Source organism: Pimephales promelas, chromosome 13 (genome assembly GCF_988280905.1).
Source record: "Pimephales promelas chromosome 13, fPimPro1.hap1.1, whole genome shotgun sequence".
Taxonomy (NCBI): domain Eukaryota; kingdom Metazoa; phylum Chordata; class Actinopteri; order Cypriniformes; family Leuciscidae; genus Pimephales; species Pimephales promelas.
Genome location: NC_142781.1, coordinates 25,988,766 through 26,012,866, shown reverse-complemented (window position 1 = coordinate 26,012,866; position 24,101 = coordinate 25,988,766). Strand labels below are relative to the sequence as shown.

Genomic DNA, 24,101 nt, shown 5'->3' with positions numbered 1-24,101 from the left:
TCCATAAACAAATGAATCCCAACCCCACACGATTGAGCTACCATGTAGAGGAAAAGCTCAAGTTCTTTTGAATTATGTTGGAATAATGTAAACTTGACAACGTGATAACGTCAAAATGAAAAGCCACGCTTTGTAACTTTGCATGTAACAAACGATATAAGGATTAAAGACTTGAGAGAAACTGAAATGGCTTACACAACTCTGACGCAAAAGCTGGCCTTCTCAGTGTGTTTGGATTCGCTCAGACTTCCTTAGCAGCACGCTGTTATGAATGATTCAAGTACATTATACTGGACACTGAAGGGCAGAGGAATTCTTCCTGATAAAAGCTTTCAATTACGTCCTCATTACCGAAGTGGCTAATAATAATATGCTTGATGTAATTTGCCATGTCATAAGTATCAATGTAGATTAGCTGTATAGTGCCATCTGCTGGCAGAAAGACGTTTTTCTATAGATAGAACATGTCTAAAAAGAAGTATAAATGTACGAGGAGGTGAAAATATTCTTTTAGGTTTTTTTGTGCCAATAATACACAGCTTAAGTAAGTGTTTTAAGGAATTTAGGATAAAAATGTACACTATAAGACACGTTTATGATTTCCTTTTTATTAAACCGTCCTTTTTTGTTTTGAGTTTCCTCCACACAGTTTTCCCTGAAATACACATGCATTTTACTCTCATTAACAACCCTCACTCAATGTACATTAATTTACAAAGGGAAATTTAAAATCAAATTGCTACCAATATTTTAAACTGATAGTCCAAAATTACAAACCTCTGAGAAGTATTTGATTGTCATAGAACAATGAGTGCAAGTTGAACTAAAATGACCCATAGCTCTCCTTTGTCTCAGCAGTTCATCATAATGCATCCATGCATTATGCTTTGAATCTGGACTCTCATAAACAAACATAATATACAGAACAAACAAAATGGCACCAGTTCAGCTGACATATACAGCAGAAACCCCAGGAATACTGAAATACTGCACAGAGTAAAGCTATGTGGTTCATGCAAGAGCAATAGGCTTTCTTTCAAACCCACATAAAGTAAAGAACAGTAAAGCTATGCACATGTTTTGTAAAGTTATGACCAGTCTCATAACCTACAATTTGCTAAAAAGTCTGCAGTGGCTGACACAATAATAATTTAACTCAGTAGTGTTAACTTATTATTTTTAGATAATGTTTCACTTTAGTATTTATCGCATAGGAACCAATTTACAGACATTGCAAATCCATCATGGAAGGAGGTGAAAAAAAGTAAATAAAAACAAAACAAAAACATTAAATATCCAAAATGGTCCATCAAGAAGAGCTGATACAGCAAATAGAAATATAAAAAAAACTTTTTTTGGGAGGGCCAAAACAGAATTGATCTATAATCTCCAGTACGAGAATTAATATAAAACAGGGAAAGAATTAAATAAAAACTGTGTAAAAGAAAGAAAAAAAGAATGGACAATGAAAAATAAAATACAAATAAAAAGGAAAAAAGCAACATACTAAAACTTTGGCAATAACACAGAACAAACATATCATATCAAGACTACAGTAGCAGGCTGACTGAAAGATTATTGCACCATCGATCTTCAGCTCGTCCCAGGGGTGACTTTCATTTACAGTGTAGCAGGTCTGGCTGGTAGCACAGTAGTATTATAATTGCACATTAATTTTGTTGCTGGTTCAATATCAAACCTTAACACCAAACATAAACCCATAAAATGTTGCTTTGGTTAAAGACATGGATTGCCAATCCATAAGTCTATTAATAATACTAATCTACTCAAATGCAACTTTGAGAGCTTTTTGGTGGTTCTTATGTAGCAAATAAAACTGACTAATAGACATAATCTTAATCTACACATAATCCAGAATATCTAATGCATTTTATGGTGAAATAATATGACACTGATTGACTCAGAGAAAGGGAGAGACAGCAGCGCTTAGTCTGGAGGACATCTGTAGTCTTTCACTCCCCTGTGCCGGCCATGAGGCAGTTGTCACTTTGTGCCGATCCTGAGCGTGAGGGGTCACGAAATTCCAACCAAGAGAGGAGGCGTATTGGAGGGAGGCTCCTGAGACCTCACCTGAACAAAAAGTGACAGGAGGAGTCATTATTATGTTACATAAGAGTCACTGTGTCATTACAGGACAAACCGAAATAAATGTTCTTTATTTAGATTATGCACAAACAAACAAAAACTGGTTCTGTAGTTTCCCTCCACACCAAGAGAGGGAGGCATACTATGTGATGACTACTTTCATTGTCAGATCTGACTAACCTATTGAACACAAAAATGAGCTGACTGACATGATTAGTTCTGATATGACTGACTGGATTACCCAGAATGCCACAATAAACTTCTGAGGAGGAAGGTTCAAATGAACCTATTGAAAGTTTTTTTTTTTTTGTGACATACAAGCTTCAATTATACAGGTAATCTCTTTTAGATAGTACTCAAAGTGCAAGTTAACCAACCATTCAACATTTTTGGGGAAAGTAAGATTTAAGATCTTAATACTTTTATTTAGCAAGGATGTTGTTTTCAGATTATTATTTTTTTCAATTTTTTGTTTTTTTGCTGCCTGAAAATATGATGACAAAGAAGCTGGATGACACTTCATGCTGGTTACGCAAGATTGGGTCAGGCATGCATGTGTTGCTAGACAAACACATACACACTAACACACACTTATACCAGTACCTCTATCAGACCAGGAAGGAGTGGATGAGACTGAATAGAAGGATGAAGGGAGAGGGGTGCAGCCTAGAGAGGCAATCTTGAGTTCATTCTTCTGGAATAACTCAGAAGACATAGAGATACAGAGGAGAAGGAACATAACCCGATGAGAAAGAGCCGGAGATAGAGCCTATAATAGCTAGCAATCGTTTGACGGAGTCCTTTTAGTTTTGTTCCTTTGACGAAAATATCTATTTGGTTAAAAACTATTCATTGAGACATTGAAAAACCATTTGGGCTACAGCAGTGGCGGCTGGTGGAAAATTTTCTAGGAAGGGCTGCAGTTACTAATCAATTTCAGCAAACATCCCAGTATGATGCTATTTTCTGCAGGCCCTTTATTTTGTTAAGGAAAAGTAAAACAATATTTGACATTTTTCTTTAATCACAATGTATGTATATACTTAAAAAGCAAAAACTGAGAAAAAAAAGTTACATTTGTTTAGAGCTTTTGCATATATAACTACATGCCAATATGTAATACCAAACAGGACCACATGGAGATTCCAGCCACCATCTTGACCTGACTGCATAGAGTATACTATACAGATCCATTCAGAATTACCAAACACAGCAAAATACAGCATTCTGAAGGTGAGTCGACAGCATCGGTGAACAGTTCTGTCAGAGCGAGTGTTTGTGTCTGATGTCCGAATGTACATAAACACCACTGACACTCGCAAACTCCTCCAAAACATGCTTCTTAGGCGAGCATCCATTATTAAATCACTAGACTGTATTGAAATGTGCTCATGTATTTAGCTTCATTACAATCGTCATCCATCAAAACCTAGCGCCCTCTATTGGCCAGCCGCCACTGGGCAAAGCTTTGAGTGCGTGACGGGGAACATGCTTGAGGTTGAAAAAGAGAAGCATATGAATGGAAGAAGAGACTTACCTCTAGATTTGAGCGAGCCTGTTTCAACACATCTCGCGTTCTTGACACTGGAAACAAACAAAAATAGTGAAGAGAAGAACAATAAGCACGAACAAAAAAAAGAGGAAAGAGAAGAGAGTCACTCACGTTGACTGACGATGAATTGCTCCATGTTGTCTTTAGTGCGACTGGAGGTCCTCAGATTCTCCATCGTGACCCTGAGAAGCTGGTCTTGCTCTGAAAGCTTGCGCCTCAGTGCTACAACCTCTTTTCTCAAAGACTGCTCCTACATAAACATTTAAGAAAAAAATGTGTCGGATTACACCAATAACTGACATTCAGATTGGTTTTATTATTGGTTTTATTATACAGAATATTATTATTCTGTTTCTGTTGGTGTGAATGTCTTTTTACAAGCACATGTGATGTCACAAAGTAGCACAAAAGTGGATAGTGTTTCCAAGACTTATTGTGATAACCAAAATGTACTTAAGTGCCCTCTGACCTTTTTTAGCTGCTGGGCCGAGGCCTCAGTGCTGGGCAGAGCCGCCCTCCAGAACATTCTCAAGAGAGAGCTTGTCTCCTCCAGGATCTGCTTCAGTGTTGTAGTGCTGGCATGCAAGTTCCTCACATAACCCTGCAGAGAGAGACTGTGCGTCAAGAACAGTTCATTTGGAGTACTCTAACTTTTCAGGATGTTGCCTTTCTCCATTTTAGACTCGCAGCTGTTATAAAAATCTACAATAAAATTAAGATTAAAAGCATTTATTAAATTACTATAAAACGTCTCATTTCTGTATGATATGGGTTGTTTATTTATTGAAAATAAAAATCATAATCTCAAAAAAAATTATCATAACGAAACATTTAATGGTCTAAATGTTCGACTGTAGGCAGACATACTTTTGCAGAAATGTTCATACTTGTGCTTATAGTATGTTTTATATATATATATATATATATATATATATATTTATTTATAAAGTAAAAATGCTAATATTTAAATATTTTTTTCTTTCTTTAAATTTTAATATATTTTAAAATGTATTTTTTTTCCAGTCATGGCAAAGCTGAATTTCAGCATCCATTACTTCTACCTTCTATATTTTTCTTGATTTTTTTAATTAACAGAAAGTTGAAAAGAATACCTTTTTTTTTAAATAGAATTTTTTTTAAGAATTATGACTTTACTGACACTTTTGATCAAATTAATGCATCCTTGCTGAATAAAAGTATTTTCTTCCAAAAATTATATATATATATATATATTGACCATAAACTTTTGAACCGTAGTGTATATATAGAATTTTTGTGAAGTCTATTAAAATCTTTACTCATCTTCTGCAATATAAACGTAATTTGGGAGGCTTTTCTAAGCAAATATTGATATATACAATTTATTTTGATTGATTTAATCATCATATCATGTAATTAATTCAATTCCATTTTTAATTGTTTGAAATCCCTACTAAAACATATTCACATCTCTGTATTGTCTGTCCTCCTAGTATCACATCAGCCTTTCATCTTAACTCAGATCTTTATACTGACCTCCGGTAGGTCATGTGATTCAGTGCTGGACTGCAGTGCCGCCTCCATTTTGCAGATAACCACCTTCCCCTCCAGTAGCTGCTGCTGAAGGGCACTGAAGTCATCTACGTGACCAATCATATGATGGCCCGTCCTGCAGGCGAAGGAGCCGTCAGGGGCCTCAGCTTCCAGATCTTCAGCAGCAGACTTTGGCGAGTCTAATCAGAAGATGTGCATTGATTAATCAGTTTGCACTTAGTTGAGTGGTGGTTTATCTGTTATATAAAGCATCAAATGTGTTTTATATAAGACTCTTACCACTAGCAGAATACTTTGGGTTATCTAGTTCCACGGCTGGTGAAGCAGGGCTGGAGAACCCTGTATCTCGAACGGGGGGAGATGATGATTGGTCTACAGCAGACGGTGACACAAAGGTTAATGGAAATATCATAAATATAGCACAATGAATCCACAAATATGTGCATTTAAGTCATGATAAACTTCTTATACTGTAATTAATTCTCTCACCGTGGAATAGCTGTTTTCTGGCGGAGAGGCGAGGCATACACTGGTCCAGCCTCTCTCTCAACTGCTGCTCCAGCAAATTAATTTTAGACTCTCGCTCACGTAGGTCAAAGGTAGTAGAGTAGCCTACAGTAGTAGAGGGCGGAATATATCAGTACATCAATTCAAATTATTATTTTAATACTGTTTATTAGGGTGTAACAGTACATGCATTCATGCCAAAAGTTTTCAAGACGGTTCTTTCTATTCATGTGTACCGATCGAAATGTGTGCCGGGCCGGCTTACATGTACACGTCAAATAGATGGAGCAGATTAGAATGGGAGTGCAATAATTCTAACCTTATTCTACAACATTTTTAAGACATATTTTAAATTCAAAATTGTAAGCACTTCAAATCTCTTCCCTCAACAGTACCATAAACTGCATTGTTGTTGCTGTACAACATGGAAAACCACGTTTTTTTTCCCATGTGCAAAGTTTGTTTCACAGGTGACCATGTTTTTGCACATGTGAAATTCATGGTGTTTTTTCAGTAAACCACTGTATAATACAAAAAATGTTTGTCTGCTGTATCAAAGACGCACCAAACCTTCGAACCGTTCCGTTACACCCCTACTGTTTATTCAATCATAATTTTATCGACCTATCCTGAAAGTCTGATGCACTGCAGAATGTTTGTTGTCTTTTTACAATCTAACACAATTTCCAGTAATTTGCTTTATGAGTTTCAGGTGGATGTATTTGTTTCTTACCTGTATTGCTCTCGGTAGTGCCACAGACTCTCTGATACACCTGTAGTTCACACTGCAGTGTGTGCACTAAACATTGACACTCACTCAACTGCTGCTGGAGAACATTCACTTCGTGCTGTAGCCTGTTCACAAATGTATACACATACACATTATTCAAAGCAGTCTGACACATTTTTGTCAAGGGCAAAATCTCAAAACCAAAGGGCAAAAAGGGTCATTGTAGACTGACACTGTACCTGGTGCTGTTGTCCAGGCTGTTCTGTTTGTCTTGTTTGAGCTGTAGTACTACCTGAGCCTGCTCTCTAATCTGAGCCTGCAGACGTCTGCATTGATCCGCCCACCTGCCCGCCTCTAGCTCCGCCTGCTTTAACTGGCCACGCCCAGACAGAACCGCCTCTCTCAGCCGCTCCGTCTCTTTAATGCCATCTGCCCGTAAATGCAAAACATCTCAGGGCTCAGGAAATCTTGCCACATTTTTGTTACTTAAAATGAATTAAATGTAAACTGAAATGCTAAATAAACTAGTTAACAAGGTAAATTTTCCATTTTCATGAAGCTTAAAGTCCCCCTATGGACTTTAGGTGGTGTTTTTAATATGCTTTAAGACAAACCATGTGCAAATTTATGAGTCAATACCATGAAACCATGAACACTGACAAAAATTGTGCTTGCTTATTTACTCTTAATATATTAAAGCTGGTATATAGTACTACTGCTAACATTCCTTACGAATGTAGTAGGACTAAGAAGATCTTACCTGTCCTGGCCTGTTGGAGTTGGTCCTGCAGGGTGTGATTTTCCTCTTTAAGCACTCGAATCTCATTGGATAGCTGATTGACAGAATCAAGGCCTTGGATATAGATGTTAGTGGGTGCTCCTCCTGGGAAAAATAGATACATTTGAAACTTGTATGAATTATGTAAATATATGTATACAAGCAAAGATATTCCATTTTAAAGCCAAAACACACTGATGGATTTTCTTTTTGGACGAATGTGAATGTGTAAGTCTCTGACCTCCATTTCGTGTAGAAGAGGCCAGTCTCTCCTCCAGCTGTTGTCTCAGACGGTCATTGGTCTGGATAGAATCTTCTAGACGCTGCCGGAGAGAGCGAATTTCTCTAAGATGCTCCTCCATCAAGTCTGCGCCTGAAGTATATTATAAAAACAGCACAATAAGCTTTCCAAAATATGTGACAAGAACTTATTATTAACATTAGGACAAACAATGTGATTTCCACAGCTGGAGCACCTGTATGGCCTGACTGATATCCCGAAGAACCAGAGGACACGTCTCCATAAACGCCTGGTCTTGTAGGTCTTTGGCCATACATCATATCCCACATTGCACTGCTCTCCAGAAGGCTTGGCCCTGATTTCATAGCGGGACTGGTGTGTCTGCTTCTGACAGGTGACTGTTCAAAGGCATGATGGGATAGTGGGTGTAAACTGCTATGGTCAAGCTGAGCATGGGAGCCCAGAGGAAACGCAGGAAGGGGTTTGATCTGAGGACCATGGTAGCCTGTATTGGGATAAGAAAGCCAAATATCAATGGAGATAATTTAAGCAGTGTGAGAATATATGCATTACTGATCAAAGCGTTTAGGGTCTATGAGATTTGCAATGTTGCAAAAGTGTCTTATGCTCACCGACGCTGCATTTATTTGATCAGAAATACAGTAAAAACAGTAATATTGAGCAATATTATTGAATATGAGAAAATAACTTTTCTCTTTTAATATATGTTAAAATGTCATTTATTTTTCTGTGAAATCAAAGCTGAATTGTCAGCATCATTAGTCCAGGTTTTAGTGTCACATGATCCTTCAGAAATCATTCTTATATGTTGATATGCTGCTAAAGAAACATTTCTCAATTTTTCTCAATATTATCAATTTTGAAAATAATATGTTTGTGGAAAACATTTTCCATAATAGATTTTTTTTCTGACCAATGTAAATGACTTTACTGTTTACTTTAGTTTTAATGACAAGAATATGGATAATATAGGTATATTGTTGAATATAAGTATTCATTACAAGTATTAAAACGAAACAATCTTTCTAAATCTTACTGACCCCAAAACATTTGAATGGTAATGTACACTGAAATATGATTATATTGCAAATGCAGGTAAAAACATATTAAGAAAATAAATAAATAAGTGTAGCATGAACAAGATGCAAATGTGAGTGAAGCTACCTTACAATGACTGATCTCAGTTAGTTATGAAAATCTAAGCACAATAAATACAATTTTGCATGCCATCTATTTTCGTATTTTTACCATTAGTATATCAAATTTAGTGAGGTCTATGCTTAAAACAAGAAAACAAAATCATGCCAAAATCATATCCTTGTCAGTGTATAACAAGGTAAGATAAATCATTTTAATTCACAATATATCCTCAAAAATTTTGTTGTTTTTTTTATTGGAAAAAACATATTTTTGCATGCGTATTAGTCAGTCAAGATTCAACGACTGCATAAATCATCAATAGATTCTAAAGTTTGATTAACAAAAAGGTTACAAATCAGTTTACTTTGTTGTATTTCAATCAACTATCTTATTTTCTTTTTGGCAATAGCATTATTCCAGTTAAGAGTTCAAATCTTGCCTATTCTTTACTGAATCAGTCACAGAATTAGTATGAATTATTCAGTGCCACACACACTCAGATGCAGGCTCACTGTTTCCAAGCTGTTTCTGGAGCATTTGAAGCTCTTGGTGAACCTCTGCCAGTGAGAATCCCACACCATAAGGGTGACGGGTTCTCAAGGGATGAGTTTGAGGCTCAAACACGGGTGGAGAGGACATTTGAGGACAGTGGAGGGAGGTGGAGAAAGAAATGGAGCTGGACAGAGGTCCAGTAGAGAGGCCTGATGGGAGGACACATGGAGAAACAGCTACAGATACTTCATTGTGTGAAACGTTTGCTGGTCTATAGAACAATCTAAACCTTTTCATATATCATTAATTAAAAAACAACACACTACAATTACAAAAGTTTGGGCTATTTTTTTATGAATAAAGATTACAAAACAACAGCATTAATTGGATATAAAAACCTTTTGTAACACTATAAATATCTTTTATGCATCCTTGCTGATTTAAAGTGTTAATTTCTTTTTAAATCATACTGAACCCAGACGTTTAAACGGTAGTGTACATAGTGATAAAATAACATTGTTATGAGGGATACTTAAAAGGGTATGTGTGATTTGGTACCCTCGCACTGCACTCTTCCTACCTGTCTGTGCCTGGGTTTCCATTGGGCTGTGTGGTGTGCATTGCATGCTGGGACAGGTGTTGGAGGACTGGTGGCTGTGAGAGGAAGTAATAGATGGAGGATTGGATGGATGTAATGAGGCTGAGCCTCTATGGTTGTGTGAATCTGAAACAAAACAGATGGATAATGAAAAGAGGTGAATGAGAAGCTAACCTGAATATGATAAAGTGGTAAAAACATGATAAAATGTTCAAATATGATGATAATAAATTCAAAAACCTGTGGCACTTCTTGCTGCCTCCTCATGGCCATATTCACTGGCAGCGTCTAGCTCGGAGCACAGCTCAAGATCCTCATTGGTTGAGCCGTGGTCTTCTGACACAAAAGAGGTTCTGTCTGATTGGTCTGTGGCCACAGAGAGGGCATGGCTGCTAGTAGGTGTATCCGTTCGTGGTTGTTGCTGGTCAAGTTTAGAGCGTAGGGACTCAATAAGTTTGTCTTTCTGTTGTAGCTCCTTACTCAGCCTGAGAACAGACAAAAATGACATTTTGCATAGATCGCATTTAATATTGAGCTTATTGTCTGCCATGAGATGACATTGGGTTTTATGTATAATGTTCAGATATCACAGTGGGTTGGGATACCCAGCTGCAGAAATAGAAACCAAGTGATCATCAAAATATCCTGCTTGTTGCAGTTGTGGCTATTTATAATGGTCAGTACAAAAACAGAACCATTGATTATAATCTCAACTCAACTTTTTCATCACTTTTCATTCAATACACAAGTAAATGTGTATAAACCACTTAGGATTATTTTTGTTAATGTGCCAGACACATATGATGAAGCGCTTGTGTCGTGCTTTTCCTTTCTGTAAGTCAAATTTGCTAAACAAATAAATGTAAATGTCAGGTTCTGATAAAAGTGAGTTTTGGGTTTATTATGCTTATGTGGATTCAAATTAGGCGTGTTGTACATGCAAATTGTCACTATATTCTGTTTGGCACGTGCCAAGTGTGTCCCGCATGTAGGGCATTAGGCTAATTTTGTACCCACAATTCGTTCAAAGCTGGATTAATTAGGACCTGTTTTTGTTCTGTCAGAGCCCAAAACACACACACATACATGTTAGGTTATCCATGTTTTATCGGGACATGATGATTTTATATTTATGGGGACTTTCCATAGACATAATGATTTTATGGTATTCTGGTATTTTATGATATTCTACGGTACGCTAAATTACTATATTTTTACATTAAAAAAAACAAAACATAATTTATTATTATTCATAAGCTGCTTTCAAAAAAGTCCCCTCTACAACGTAGGTGTTTCCCAGATCACACACCCAGTTGCAGTCTGTGCCATCTCTCTCACACATGCTCTCACATCCCACAATACATTCACACGACAAAACCCGTTGAAGTGTCTGTCAGCACAGTGTGAATTGCCCTTTACAATACAAAATGAACAACAAGTAAAACATTGCTCTTTCTTCTATTCCACACACAGCAACTTTTTCAGAAGCTAAAGACCTAGTAAGCTGCCTTACTGTCTACATAGGCACCTGTCTCCCAAGACAACATCCTGACAGAAATGGAACCCCATAAGACACATAGGCACCAAATAAAGCACCTCATGTAAAATGAACAGGAAAGTCTCGCAGGAAAGTTTGGGATCATTAAGATAAAAAAGTTGTATTTTATTCAGCAAGGATTCATTAAGGATTCATCTTTATCAAAAGGTAAAGCTATTAGTCACAAATATTTCCATTTTAAATAAATGCTGTTCTTTTTATCAAAGAATCCTGGACAATCCACAAAAACATCAAACAGCAACTGTTCTTGAGCAATAAATTAGCATATTAGAATGATTTCTGCAGGATCATGTGACACTGATGACTAATAAAAAAAACTATTTAATACGGTAATACTGTTTTTACTGTATTTTTGATTAAATAAATGCCTTGGTGAGCATGAGTATGGAAGCTAGTTTCCACCACAGAATAAAACATTCAGACTTTTTATCTCAGAATTGTGAGTTTACATCTCGCAACTCTTTTTTTTTTCAGATTGTGAGATATTAACTTCCAATTGCGAGTTACAAAGTCCAAATCTGCGGGGAAAAGTATCTCAGAATCACTTTTGACTTTATAACAAACAATTCTGACTTTATTTGACTTTATATCTCACAATTCTGAGAAAAAAAGTCTGAATTTCAAGATAAAAAGTCGCAATTATCCTTTTTATTTTTTTATTCCGAGGCGGAAACAAGCTTCCATACATGAGACTTTCAAAAACATAAAGAATCTTAACACCCCCAAACTTTTGAACTGTAGACTACACAAACACAATATATTGGTTAAAATAGTTTTAAGCTTACAAAATGATTCACATGGTCCGTAAAACACCGTGAAGCTCTTACTTCTCAATCTGTCTGTGCAAGGTTCTTCTTTCCCTTTCTGCCTGCTTCTTGAGAATAGCCAACTCTCTCTTCAGCACTTGCCATTCCCAAAGAGAGAAGGAGAAGAGGGAGTCCCGGTACAGGGGGCTGCTTTTGGATAGCATGTTCTTCCAAAGTGGAGCCATGGCCCCCCGACCAGCCTGACCCCTTATGCTCCCTTGAGGCCTGGTCACCGCCACTTCATCCTGACTTTCCAAACTCACGACTGGCTGGGAAACACAGAGGAGCACATCAGGGGCTGCAGGATCGGCAGCCGGCGTGGTGCCTGTCAACTGGGTCTCCGTGGTAACTGGGCTGCGATCATTCGTTTGACGAAGGAAGGGGGGTTTGCCCAGATTGAGAGTAGTGATGGGGGAGGAGTTGGGAATTCTCCAGCAGGCAGTTCGGTGAAGAGCAAAGCAAATCCCGAGATTACACTAAATGCTAAGAGACTGATCTGTTTATTCCCAAACACAAAGGAGAGTTTTAATAAATCCACATATGCACAAATACCAACTGTTGTGACATCCCGCGTGGCAGTGGTCTTACCCTTGCCGGATAACAGGAACAGATCAAACACATCCTTGAGGAACTAATCACAAAGCCAACCTGAAATTCCTGGTCTCCATTTCAAAGAAACATAAGCCACTGATGTTGAATCCGAAGTAAGTCCTTCTTCTCAGAGACCAGAGCTTTTCTATTTATTCCCAAAAGAGGAAAAGGGTAATCAGAGTCTCTTCCTGAAACGTAACGTCCTTCCCCATGAGCTCTCAAACACAACAAACCCTCATGGTGAAGTGTGTGTGTATGTGTGGTCCTTGCCGTTGGGCTGAAGTGTTCCTCTGTGCATAAACAGGGAGCTTCAGTCAAAAGAGACACAACTGTGTTCCAATAAACAAACATAAAGCCTATTCAGACTATTAAATGCTTATAAAATTAGGAAATTTTAAAGAATGTCTCTTGTAAATCATCACAGCATTGCTTTTGCTAAAAAGTTCCTTCTTATTTCTGTATGGTTTTGCGTATCCCCAACAAAAATACGACAAATGAAAATACGATGATATTCTGTCGTCCCTCCTCTTGTGGCATTCAGTCACACTCTTCTTTCATATAGCCTCGCATGTGGTCTTCTCCTTCCACCGTCTTCTCATCTTTCTCGCTCTCTTTCCCTGTCAGCTTCAGCTGCCTCTGACCTATTTCACTCATGAGGTTTTAATAACTTAACCTGATTAGCGCTGAAGTCAACACCCAATCCAGAGACGGGTGGTCACAGCAAAGCAACCAACCATGTGACAGCTCTGTCCCAGGGCAAATGTTCTCGAGAGGACACGAAAAACACACATTAAACACTTAGGACATCAAACCGATGCAAAATCCCCTCCGTTTGCACTCAATTACAAGCTCCGGCTAAATGAACCGACTGGCAACAACATAGGGATAAGTCCATCTGGCATCTGGTTGGCCATCTGCGCACCCTTCCTCTCTCTTTCCCCTCATTAAAGGCTGCAGTGTTACAGGCAAACAGAAACATTTCCAGTAGGAGATTACACTGGGTATCATCCTTTTCTGGCTGTGAGCTTCCATTATGACAGAGCTACGAAGGAAAAAAGGGACGAAGAGGTGACATGCCACTACCAGATTGACAAAGATGGCTCTAAACTGCAATTAAAGGCATTAGGAAGATGACAGATCAACTGTGATATAAGAAGGGAATTATATTATTGGTTAAATGGTCCTTTGGAAATTAGTCATGGTTTGGTGCGGTAGGAATCATAAATAACTTAATGGTTTCGGTTCCGATTCCTCTTAAAAATATAATAAAAAGGAATACTAAAACAAAACAAATGTTAACATATTTCATCCATTTACTCATAATGTGCATCAAGATTAACAGTTAAATGCATGGATGTTTTGTCAATCATTACTACATATTCGGGTCTTCAGCGACCCGGATTTATATCTAAAACGAATAGATCTCTGCCTATCACGATAATATAAGACTCTCCTGATATTAAAGTAACAATTACAGAAAAATAACATAACAGATGTTTAATACCATCAACACCGTCTTCGTCAGAGGAAGTTTATTATTGTTTATAATTAATTGATTGAGGAATACTTGAATACTAGAAAAAAATGAATGAGGAGGAGGGTCGTGAATGACGTGCCGGGTCAATAAAGACCCGAGATATGCATTTAAGAGTTAACTATATTGTTATAGAGTTAACTATATAACTATATATTGGACCACACTGTCGCGCTGTATTTTTCAATGCTATAAATACAGTAGCGGTGTTGTGGCAAGGCTGAATGAGTAGTGCAAGAATTTATACTGTATATGTGTATGTATAAATATGTATTTATATATGTGTTCCATCTGTAACGGTTGAAAATTTAATGTGTGCGAAACCCGTTAACATAACCAAATCTTTAAATAAAAAAAAAAGACATCCTCTGATGTCTAGAGGGTGTCTCTCTATTCTCTTTAAAATATGACCATCTCTTCAACTAACCCATCCAGCAAACCAATTAATCCCAGCTGTGGATGACTCAGAGTGCAGATACATGGATCCACACAAAAAATGAAAAGGCGGAATGCAGTAGAGCTTGATTTCACCAGAGTTGAGAGCAACAGCCAGGTCATTCTTCTAATCAGGTCAATTTGTCTAGATGTTCCAGCAGAAACTTCAAAAATATTAATATTTTAAAATATATATATATATAAAAAATGCTTAATAAATCCATGAATCCGCCATTGCATTCAATATACAAACACAGATGACTCTGTTCACAGGCAGACAGTGCAGATCTTCCCAGCTCATGCACGCACCAGCTGACTACCGCTCAACACAATGTATGATGGTGTAAGGGAAAGAAAAATAAGGGTCATTTCCTGTAGGGGAATGGGGGCATGAATTCTGCTCAAATGTCCCATGAGTTCTAAACATTTCAGAGATGCCCTAGAACTAGCGGTGACATTATGTAGCAAAGCTTCTGACAGTTCACATTAGCATTAGTGTACAGCATCGCTTAACCGGCCTGCGGGCAAAGTCAAATAAGTCCACTTCAGTGCCCGCGAAAGAGGAGAATGAAGTAAGTGATTTACAGATGGAGGTGTAAGGGAAGAGATTATGAAAGAAAAGAGAAACGGAAACAAACAAAAAACCAACATCTCAATACTGAAGGTCACATGTCAACAGATTTAATTGTAAAACTGGCGACAACAAAAAAAAGTTTCTTTCTGACTATAACATTATTTGAATTTATATTAACTTATTAGTGTTGTGATCAAAATACAAGCTTTACATTTTAAACCCAATTAAAAGGTTAATTTATCCCAGAGGCTTCCTCTGTAAGTGCATTCCCATTTTCTGTTTTTACAAACTTTATACAAACTGCGCTTCCTTAACCCCAAATGCTGATTCATTCATCCAGTATAACTGGATTGACCTTTTTTTAGTGCTTTGTATTTATATGTACTGAGATTTGACCATGTCTCATTACTGAAATCATCTCTCACATTGATTCATTCGGCACAGACCGAACTTTCCATGATGCTTACTGGGTGAAAACTCATCACAGCTGGTGTCCAAGTCAATAGGACGCAGAAATGCTCTGTGGCTATTCCACCAAATGCATGCACTGCCAAAAATGAATGATTACATAACAAGCTGTTCTGCTTAATGATCACATAAAATATACTTTTAATGCACTGAAAGCAATTAGACTTTACTGAGGAAAAATGCTGAGCAAAGACACTCCCCAAAGGCTCTTTATTGGGAGTTTAAACAGAAATTGATGTCAGTACAGTCAGTCAATATGAAACAAATCTCCACAAATCAATATGGCCCATATGCAGTGCTCATCACATGTTCTGGCTGATTTGGTGTACTGACAGCAAAGGGAAACCTAATTCAGTTCTGAAGTGGTATAATGACAAGGTGTGATCAATTGACCTATGGCTAAGCCACGCCCCCTCCACTCGCTCGGACAAACAGTCAACCCTCGGGGACAGGCGCTATGGCAGCTGTCACAGTAAGAGACAGTTCACAGGAGGCAATTGGTGATTTTTGGAGACAGAAAGATTATATATCATTACAAAGTCACCTAAAGGGCCTCATTGGAGGGTTATATTAATAATTTTATTGCTGAGAAGGTCGATGAAAAGCTTCAGCTCCAGGAAAAAAGGTACAGGTCACAGTGTAAACGTGATAACCCCGCATATCATTGCCGTTTGGTTTGCTACAGTATTTACATGAATCATTCAGCACAACATTGTTAACATTTGTTATCTCGGTTATTTACAGATACGTTAATGAAGCTAAGTGACATGATGTACAACGCAGCTAGAAGCTAACGTCAACGTTTTCTAATGTTAGGCTAACGTTAGCCTAACTTTTACATTCAAATAAGATAACGTTTAAATACGTTGTTGACTTAACTAAGAGAACAGATGTAGACATCCTTGTTTAATTTATCCACGTTTAGTTGGTGTTGTGGTCTACCGCATAACTTAATCCAGAGCAGATACTTATCACTAGTGTCGGAGTTGCATGTACCCCATGCACACCGTTGACCATTTTAAACTTAAAATGACAAGAAAAAACGAATGAAAACTGACTAACTGTAGTTAATTTCAATGGATGTGGAAGCAGATAATGTCCGAGTGCATTGGGTTAGCTGCGCGCTGTGATTGGCTCATAGCGTTTGAGGGCGTGGCATAGCCATAGGTCAATTATACGTTCAGTTGACTCACCGTATTGCGAGCAGCTCATGTCCTGATTTATCATCTGGGACTTCAGAGTGATCCCCTGTAGTGATAAAATAATGAAATGCTTTTGTTACAGAAAGGCATTTAGAGATACAGTCAGATGTACAGTATATGGGTAAGTGTGCATGTATCACTCACGGCCGCTGATCTTGGTGCTGACTCTCTGAGCGAGGGAGATGCTCTGAGAGAGCTGGTCTCTGAAGCTCTGTCCCATGTAGTAATCGATGTCATTGGAGCGCAGGAGCTCTTCAAAGGCCTTGGTGGTGTCTCCCAGGTGCTGAGTCAGAATATGGCACACGCCGCGGCCCTCCCGCATCCTCTGACGCAGGTGAGACAGCTCACGGGCCTGCGCTTGGATCAGCGTGTCAAACTTACTGCAGAGAGAATGAAGCAATTATGCATCATTATTACTTAGAGTGAGAATACATGGTGTGGAATTTTAGTGCTATAAATTGATAAAAAAAAAAAAATGTAGCAAATAAACTATATACACACACATACACACACACATAGTATAGAGTATTCATAATATAATATGTAATATAAATATCGTTTTCAATAATATTGTACTACATTGCATACATAAAAATGAACACAAACAATAAAAAGGTAATATAAATGAAATGTAATATTGTTTTAAATTGCATAATCGCAAATTAAAAGTGATTAATTGCAAATAATGTAATATATACATTCAATATATATATGTACAGTATTACATAAATGAACTCACCCCGGCCAGTTTACAGCCTTGCCATCTTCTGCTTGACCTTTGCCCTTCCTGAGCTGCTCCTCCAGTGATGTCACACGGGAGACGAGCTCCTGCAGCTCTCGGTCTTGCTTGGGCTGGCGGGGGAGAGAACCGAAGCCGTCAGACGACTGCCAGCCCTCGTCCTCCTCAGCTGTACTCTGTGCCTCAGAGTTATCCAAGCCCCAGTTGACCTTACGAAGAGTGCTGACTGGAGTTTGATCACGCGTTTGGGCCTGCAAGCTACGGATCTGAGCCTGAGATCGGGACAGCTGACCGCGCATGTCCTCTACCAGCTGCTGCAGGTACGTCACGTCATGTTCAGTCTTCCCAGAGTTCAGTGAGCTGGGACCACCCCACCACTGAGAGCAGCCATCACGATAGGAGAGAGATGTGCACAGCTCCAGATCATCAAACTCTGCAGGAGAGCAAGAAGTACATTTTGATATTGTCCTCAGAAAGAAAAAAGTCACCTTTATTTATTTAGCACTTTTTACAATACGGATAGTTTCAAAGCAGCTTTACAGTGATAAAGGGAAATGAATGCAACAAAGATAAGTATGTACTATGCAACAAAACTAAATAGTAGAGCCCGACCGATAAAGGATTTTGACGGCCGATACCGATACAAATATTTTTGGGTTTTAAAATCCGATATTCCGATATATCGGCCGATATTTTATTTATTTTTTTTATTTATTCTTTTAAACTAGACATGATAGTCACAAATTTTGTCATGCTTATTTGAGTTAAGGGAACTGATGGGGATGTTCTTTTAATTGTTATTCAAGCAATGTATGTACAGTATCGTGCCCAACTCAACGAGTGTTGCCAACAGGAACGGTGTAGAGTGTCCTCTGGTGGACAAACTATACAACTCCAACGCTCGTGACATGGTTCAAGCGTGTTTCGTCCGTTTTTATTTTATTTTTGAAACATTCATTTATCGGCCATTATAACTGCCAATACCGATAGTTTGGAAAATGCATAATATCGGGCGATAATATCGGTCTGCCGATATATCGGTCTGGCTCTATTAAATACTATGACTTTAAGAAATGAATGCCCCCTAGTGGTCACTCCAAATGAGATTACCTGGGCTGCTGGTGTCTTCTCTCTCTGCCTCATTCTCACTGCGGCCACATGTTTCATAACCCAGATCCTGGATGTCCACCTGGACCTGCTTATTGTCCTGCTGTACTGATGTTTCCGCTAAACGAATGACCAGATAAACTTTAATTTAAAGCTTTCTATTTATGTGTGTAAGTGAAAGTTAATATTCATACTGTAATAATGCCCTTTAAATTATTATTATTATTAGTAGTAGTAGTAGTAGTATTTCAAGATGTCAGATTTATTAACTTTAGTTCATTTTACTCATGCACTTTAAATTGCATCTAATTTTAGCCAACAAAAATATTTTAGTTTACAAGAAAGAGAAACCAAATATTCAAACATTTTATATCATCGTTTAACAAAAAAATGTGAAAAATGTTAGGGTCCTTGTTTAAATAAAAAAAAAGGTTTCCTGAAAACACTCACTGAGCAGTTCTCTGTAATCTTTGAGTTGTTCAGCTTGAGCTTGAACTGTGGCCTCTGACACCATGAGTCTCTCCTGAAGCTCTCTGCTCTCCTGCTGGACCTGCTCAAGGTCATACTTCAGACACACTGAATCCTTTTCATTAGGCTGAAACACAAATATGAATGGACGTTTGCAGTAAAGACCTATGGAAAATATTTATTTACCCTCAGATTAAGTTAAACTCACCTCAGAGCCAAATGCTTCCACCAGTTGTCCATCGGATATATCTGATGTGTTCTTCAGTCCATCGTTTTGAGGTTTTCTTCCTTTCACCATACTCTTCAGCTCCTCATTTTCAGAGCATAGAGTAAAGAAGGCTTTCCTGTTTTAGGAGCACACGCATTAAAATAATTTAATAACACTTTTTCAGTGCAAAATAGCCTGTGTAACTATGTTTGTTATATGGATAGCTGTACCTCATCTGAGAGAGAGAGGAGAAGCCGGCCTTTTCCAGCTGGGACTTGAGCTCCGTCAGTTCTCTCTCTACTGCCCTCTTCTGCTCCACCAGTAGCTTGACCTCAGTCAGGCCCGGACCTTCAGCTACTGCATCCTGGCAGCCTTTAAGACCTGTATGCTGATCACAGCTCTATGAAAGGAGGAAGACTATGCTTAGGAAAATGATTAGGAGACCTGTGCTATACTAATAAACTATGACTGTAGCCTCTGTATATAGAGCACTCAGAATTATACATTTTATATGCATCAATCCACATTTGATGTCTTATAAAAAAAAAAAATGCTTTAACCTAAATGTTGTTCTTGATATTTTATACTTCAGCCAGATTTTATACAAGTAATTTTATATGTAATAAAGTAATTTTAATTTATTTCAGTTTTGATTTTAAGGTTATTTCATTTATTTATTTATAAATATATATAAACCTAGTAAAAAAAAAATGAAAAAAGCATATAACAAAACACCTGAAAATAAGTAATATATAATAAATAAATATAATTTAAAATAATATATAATATAGAGTAATATTTATGACTTTGGTATAATATAGCAGCAGATATATTTTATATATATATATTTCATTTTTTTAATGTTATTTTTCTTTACTTAAAAAAACATTAATATTAAAGTTAGTTTTCTCTCCCTTTATAACATAAACCACTTTGGATAACCATTGTGTATGAAATGTACTATGTAAATAAATGTGCCATTCGGTTGTATAGTATAAGTCAGCATGGTTGTAGATTTTAATATTTTTGTATTCTGCAACTTACTATAGTATAGTATTGTATAGAATAGTATGGTAAGCTAAATTTAAATATTTGAAGTTCAATGTAAATGCAAAATATGTTTCAGATTTGCTTTATATATAATATCTTCAGACATTGGCCTATATAACAAATATATTTATGACTATTACCAAAATACAGTAGTCAACATTTGAAGTGGATCAAAAAAGTTCATCAAAGTTGTCCTAAGACAAGAACAGGTATTGTTCAAAATTCATGTATAACTTTGATGAAAGGTTTTAATCCACTTCAAATGTTGACTACTGTACATACAGTCCTATAAAGCTTTCAGAATACTGACAAACCTGTACACTGAGCAGAGACTGAGCAGTCAGTTTGGAGCGTTCCTCGTCTTCGGCGCTGTCAGCAAACTCACTACTGCAGTCTTCATCCTCCTCCTCTCCATCTTCTGAAGTGAAACCTAGAGGAAAAAATGTCCCCTTTTTAGTACACAAATACACCCAAACGTATTCACACACTCACATAGACACTGTGCACTGACTGTTGCACATGTCACTATGGAGACTAGTGAACATAATACTCTAACGAGGCTCGTCTTACTGACAGTGAGTAACCTTTCATCAGCAACGTATTCACAAACTATCTCAGCATAAAACCAAGCACATCCAGGATCATTTTGACTCTCAGTGGCCAGTGTGCACACAAAAAACAAGCAGAAAGACAGGAAGAACAGGAGCAAATAGATATAAATACTCATTTCCTGAGTGGCAGCACTGCCCAGTTTTGGTTTCGTTCCATTACTGTACAAGTTAATATGTTTTGCAAGAGTTCGCAGAATATTGAAAAGGTCTGTTTTGAGTGCTGTATTGTAAATTTAGTGGTGTATTAATATTTTCTGCAGCTCTTTATAACTTAAAAAAAAGGATTCAAAAATAAAGTGTAAACGTTATGACTTATGAAATGTCTAATGGGATGCTAAATCTATCAGCACCTTGTATTGTAATTACAGGGAAACTGGAGAGAACTACTGGTTTATAGCCAACTAGATTATAGAATTATTGAATATTACAATTTGTGGGCTTTACAATTATAAAAGGAAGCTGCTTCATGCTCTACACATTTAGGAATGATCAAAGTGGAGTTAAGAGTTGGTGTGTATTGCATTAATTTACTAATGACTAGAGTATAATATATATATATATATATATATATATATGTAGAGTAATATATATATATATATATATATATATATATATATATATATATATATATATATATATATATAAATCAGCTACTGGTAAGTTTTGAGAATGAGTGATTGACGGGATTATTATTCAGGACTGTGACTGTTGTGTAATATCCAAAAACTACATCTGTAGGACTTTTTGTCAGATATTTTAGCTGCATATATTGTATGGATAAGTTATAAACACACAAAAGGGAATGTGTTTGGTTAGGTTTACTGTGCCTTATTTAAACTTGGGCATTGACTGTGCTTGTGACTTTGGGAAATGAAAGAATAGAAAGAGAAGAGAAAGAAATAGAAGAGAAAGGATCAGCCCGAGGGTCCGGTGTATGTCCCAGTATAAATATGTCCCAGTATAAAAAGAATAAACAGGTTTTCACCATAACAACCAGTAGTTTTCCTGTTGAGTATATTTCATCAAATAATTTACTGAGAGTCAAAATGATCATGGTACATACAAAAATATGTAAACTAAATATGAAAGCACAACACACGTCAAGCAAATCAGTTAGGCAGTGACATTATGTATTCAGCTCAATACTAAGTGCAAACAATCTGTATATGACATGCTACAAACATCAGTTCTTGTTATTTTGCATGCAGAGACACACTTGTTATCATATATTAAATTATGCTCTTAATCTATTAAATAAATCATTATTCTAATCTAAATGAACACAGCAGCACTTAAATACAGTGAAACTGTTACTGTATGTTTTGGTACTACAGTCCTTCTAGAGTCCATTTTGTTACAGGTTTCTACAGTGAACAACACAGTGACAGTAAAATAATATAATGCAAACCTTTTTGTAGTCCTCAAATTAATATATTACGTTTTTTTTTCTTTAAATTAATAAAGTATAGCTAACTAAATTGAATATCAGAATAAAAATAAACAAAATGAGCTCAAATACAAATGATTTTACTGTTAAAAACTAAATAAAATTTTCAAAAACCTCATGCACACAGATAAGAGGAAACATAAGTAAACATTTTGTTTATATATATTGTTTTAAATATCTACCTATGAGGCTCTAGCTTAAAAAAAAATCACAATTCAGTCTTTAGTTATAAACAATTTCAAACATTTGTTAATCTCAGAACATGCTTATCTAGTAATTATGAACATGATCGAAATGCACAAAGCATCATTTGTCCTCTGCAGCCCAGGAGAACCCACATTACAGACCAAACTGCAGCCTGTCCCCACCTCCAAAATCAGCATGTCCTGTTTCCATGGGCACCAGTGGATCCAAAACAGCCTGCTTGAAAAATAATAATCATACAGGACATATATGAAAAGCTGAAATTGTACAGTAGTAGACATGTCTGCTGATTCAGTCTGTCTTGTAAAAGCTCAAATATTTGTGTTGACGCTCTTGACTTACCTTGTGTTTGATGCAGGTGGCATTGTGATGTTCCACCTTCTCTCTCAGCACCTGCAGCTCTAGGGTCAGTTTCTCAACCAGTGGTAAACCAGATGGCTCCACTAACTGCACCTGCAGGTCCTGAAAAACAAACTTGATAAATATACACATGTACTAAAAGATACAAATTTAAACTCAAAGCCTAAACACAAACCTTAATGATTTCCTCTTTGATGCTCACAGTCCTGCTTAAGGCCTCTATATCTGAGACCTGGGCCTGGAGCCGGTCTTGGTGGGACGCCAGGGTGGAGCGCAGGGCGGTAAGCTGGTTCTGGGCCTCTCTTTCTTTGCGCAGAGTCAACTGGAGCTCATCCTGAAGCACCTGTGTGTCACCTTCGGTTAACTGAGGGTTTGAAGACCCAAGCTGCCTGCGTAGCTCCTGCAATCGAGCGGTCTGTTCAGCCATTACCTGACCCACCCGCCCTGCAGAATCCTGGGAAATTGAGTGTCAGGTTAAAAAGCTATTTAAAGCTCAGGAGATACATTCGTTTTTAACGATGCCTGTAGTTTAGAGATCAGTGATAGTGTCACCTTAATGTACTGCTCTCTGGAGTTGATGGTGTTCAGAAGGTTTTGGACCTGTGAGTGATGCTCTTGAGTCTGTCTGGTGCGGTCCGAGAGAAGCTCCTGGAACAAGCGCTCCTTCAGCTGCAGCCGAGACTTGAGCTCCTCAGCCACCTCACTGGACCCGACTGACACCTTACTGAGCAGAACCGCAGTCATATCCTGCAGAGATGCATGTTGGATGGAATGAAACAAGTTGAAAAGAACACAGATATGCAATATATCTGAAGCGTGTGTTCACCTCCGCCTCTTTGGTGCGTGTGTGCAGTGATGTCTGCAGCTGGTTTATTAAAGTGTCTCTTTCTCTCAGGCTTTGCATGTGTGACTCCTCTCTCTCACGCTGAACACCCTGAGCACTGCGCCAGGCCTCACACACCTGCTCCAGCTCTAAACCTTTGCCACGCAGCAACAACTCCAGACTCTGTAATCATAAGCACAGATAAAACAGTTTTGAAT

General features: G+C 37.5%; 1 protein-coding gene across 18 annotated transcripts in view; it reads right to left on the bottom strand.

The window, feature by feature from the left end:
- Positions 1-588: 588 nt before the first annotated feature.
- Positions 589-24,101, bottom strand: part of pde4dip (phosphodiesterase 4D interacting protein) — a 63,453-nt gene continuing 39,940 nt past the window's right edge. For 3 of the 18 annotated variants that reach the window (XM_089118751.1, XM_089118753.1, XM_089118747.1), the window contains 29 exons: positions 23,887-24,066; positions 23,613-23,807; positions 23,236-23,514; positions 23,043-23,162; positions 22,865-22,919; positions 20,753-20,868; positions 19,619-19,788; positions 19,389-19,524; positions 19,163-19,307; positions 18,716-18,832; positions 17,606-18,038; positions 17,011-17,246; positions 16,858-16,912; positions 9,939-10,183; positions 9,681-9,824; positions 9,103-9,309; positions 7,683-7,952; positions 7,448-7,579; positions 7,189-7,311; positions 6,668-6,857; positions 6,432-6,553; positions 5,681-5,803; positions 5,471-5,563; positions 5,174-5,370; positions 4,128-4,259; positions 3,770-3,908; positions 3,644-3,690; positions 2,710-2,800; positions 589-2,091 (listed from right to left, as the gene is read on the bottom strand). In XM_089118751.1, coding sequence (XP_088974877.1) covers positions 1,922-2,091; positions 2,710-2,800; positions 3,644-3,690; positions 3,770-3,908; positions 4,128-4,259; positions 5,174-5,370; positions 5,471-5,563; positions 5,681-5,803; positions 6,432-6,553; positions 6,668-6,857; positions 7,189-7,311; positions 7,448-7,579; positions 7,683-7,952; positions 9,103-9,309; positions 9,681-9,824; positions 9,939-10,183; positions 16,858-16,912; positions 17,011-17,246; positions 17,606-18,038; positions 18,716-18,832; positions 19,163-19,307; positions 19,389-19,524; positions 19,619-19,788; positions 20,753-20,868; positions 22,865-22,919; positions 23,043-23,162; positions 23,236-23,514; positions 23,613-23,807; positions 23,887-24,066 — 4,662 coding nt within the window. In that variant the 3' untranslated portion in view covers positions 589-1,921. Of the gene's footprint in view, positions 2,092-2,709; positions 2,801-3,643; positions 3,691-3,769; positions 3,909-4,127; positions 4,260-5,173; positions 5,371-5,470; positions 5,564-5,680; positions 5,804-6,431; positions 6,554-6,667; positions 6,858-7,188; positions 7,312-7,447; positions 7,580-7,682; positions 7,953-9,102; positions 9,310-9,680; positions 9,825-9,938; positions 10,184-12,083; positions 13,483-16,857; positions 16,913-17,010; positions 17,247-17,605; positions 18,039-18,715; positions 18,833-19,162; positions 19,308-19,388; positions 19,525-19,618; positions 19,789-20,752; positions 20,869-22,046; positions 22,920-23,042; positions 23,163-23,235; positions 23,515-23,612; positions 23,808-23,886; positions 24,067-24,101 lie in introns of those variants that run through there. The other 15 variants (XM_089118755.1, XM_089118750.1, XM_089118754.1 and 12 more) reach the window with 14 other exon arrangements.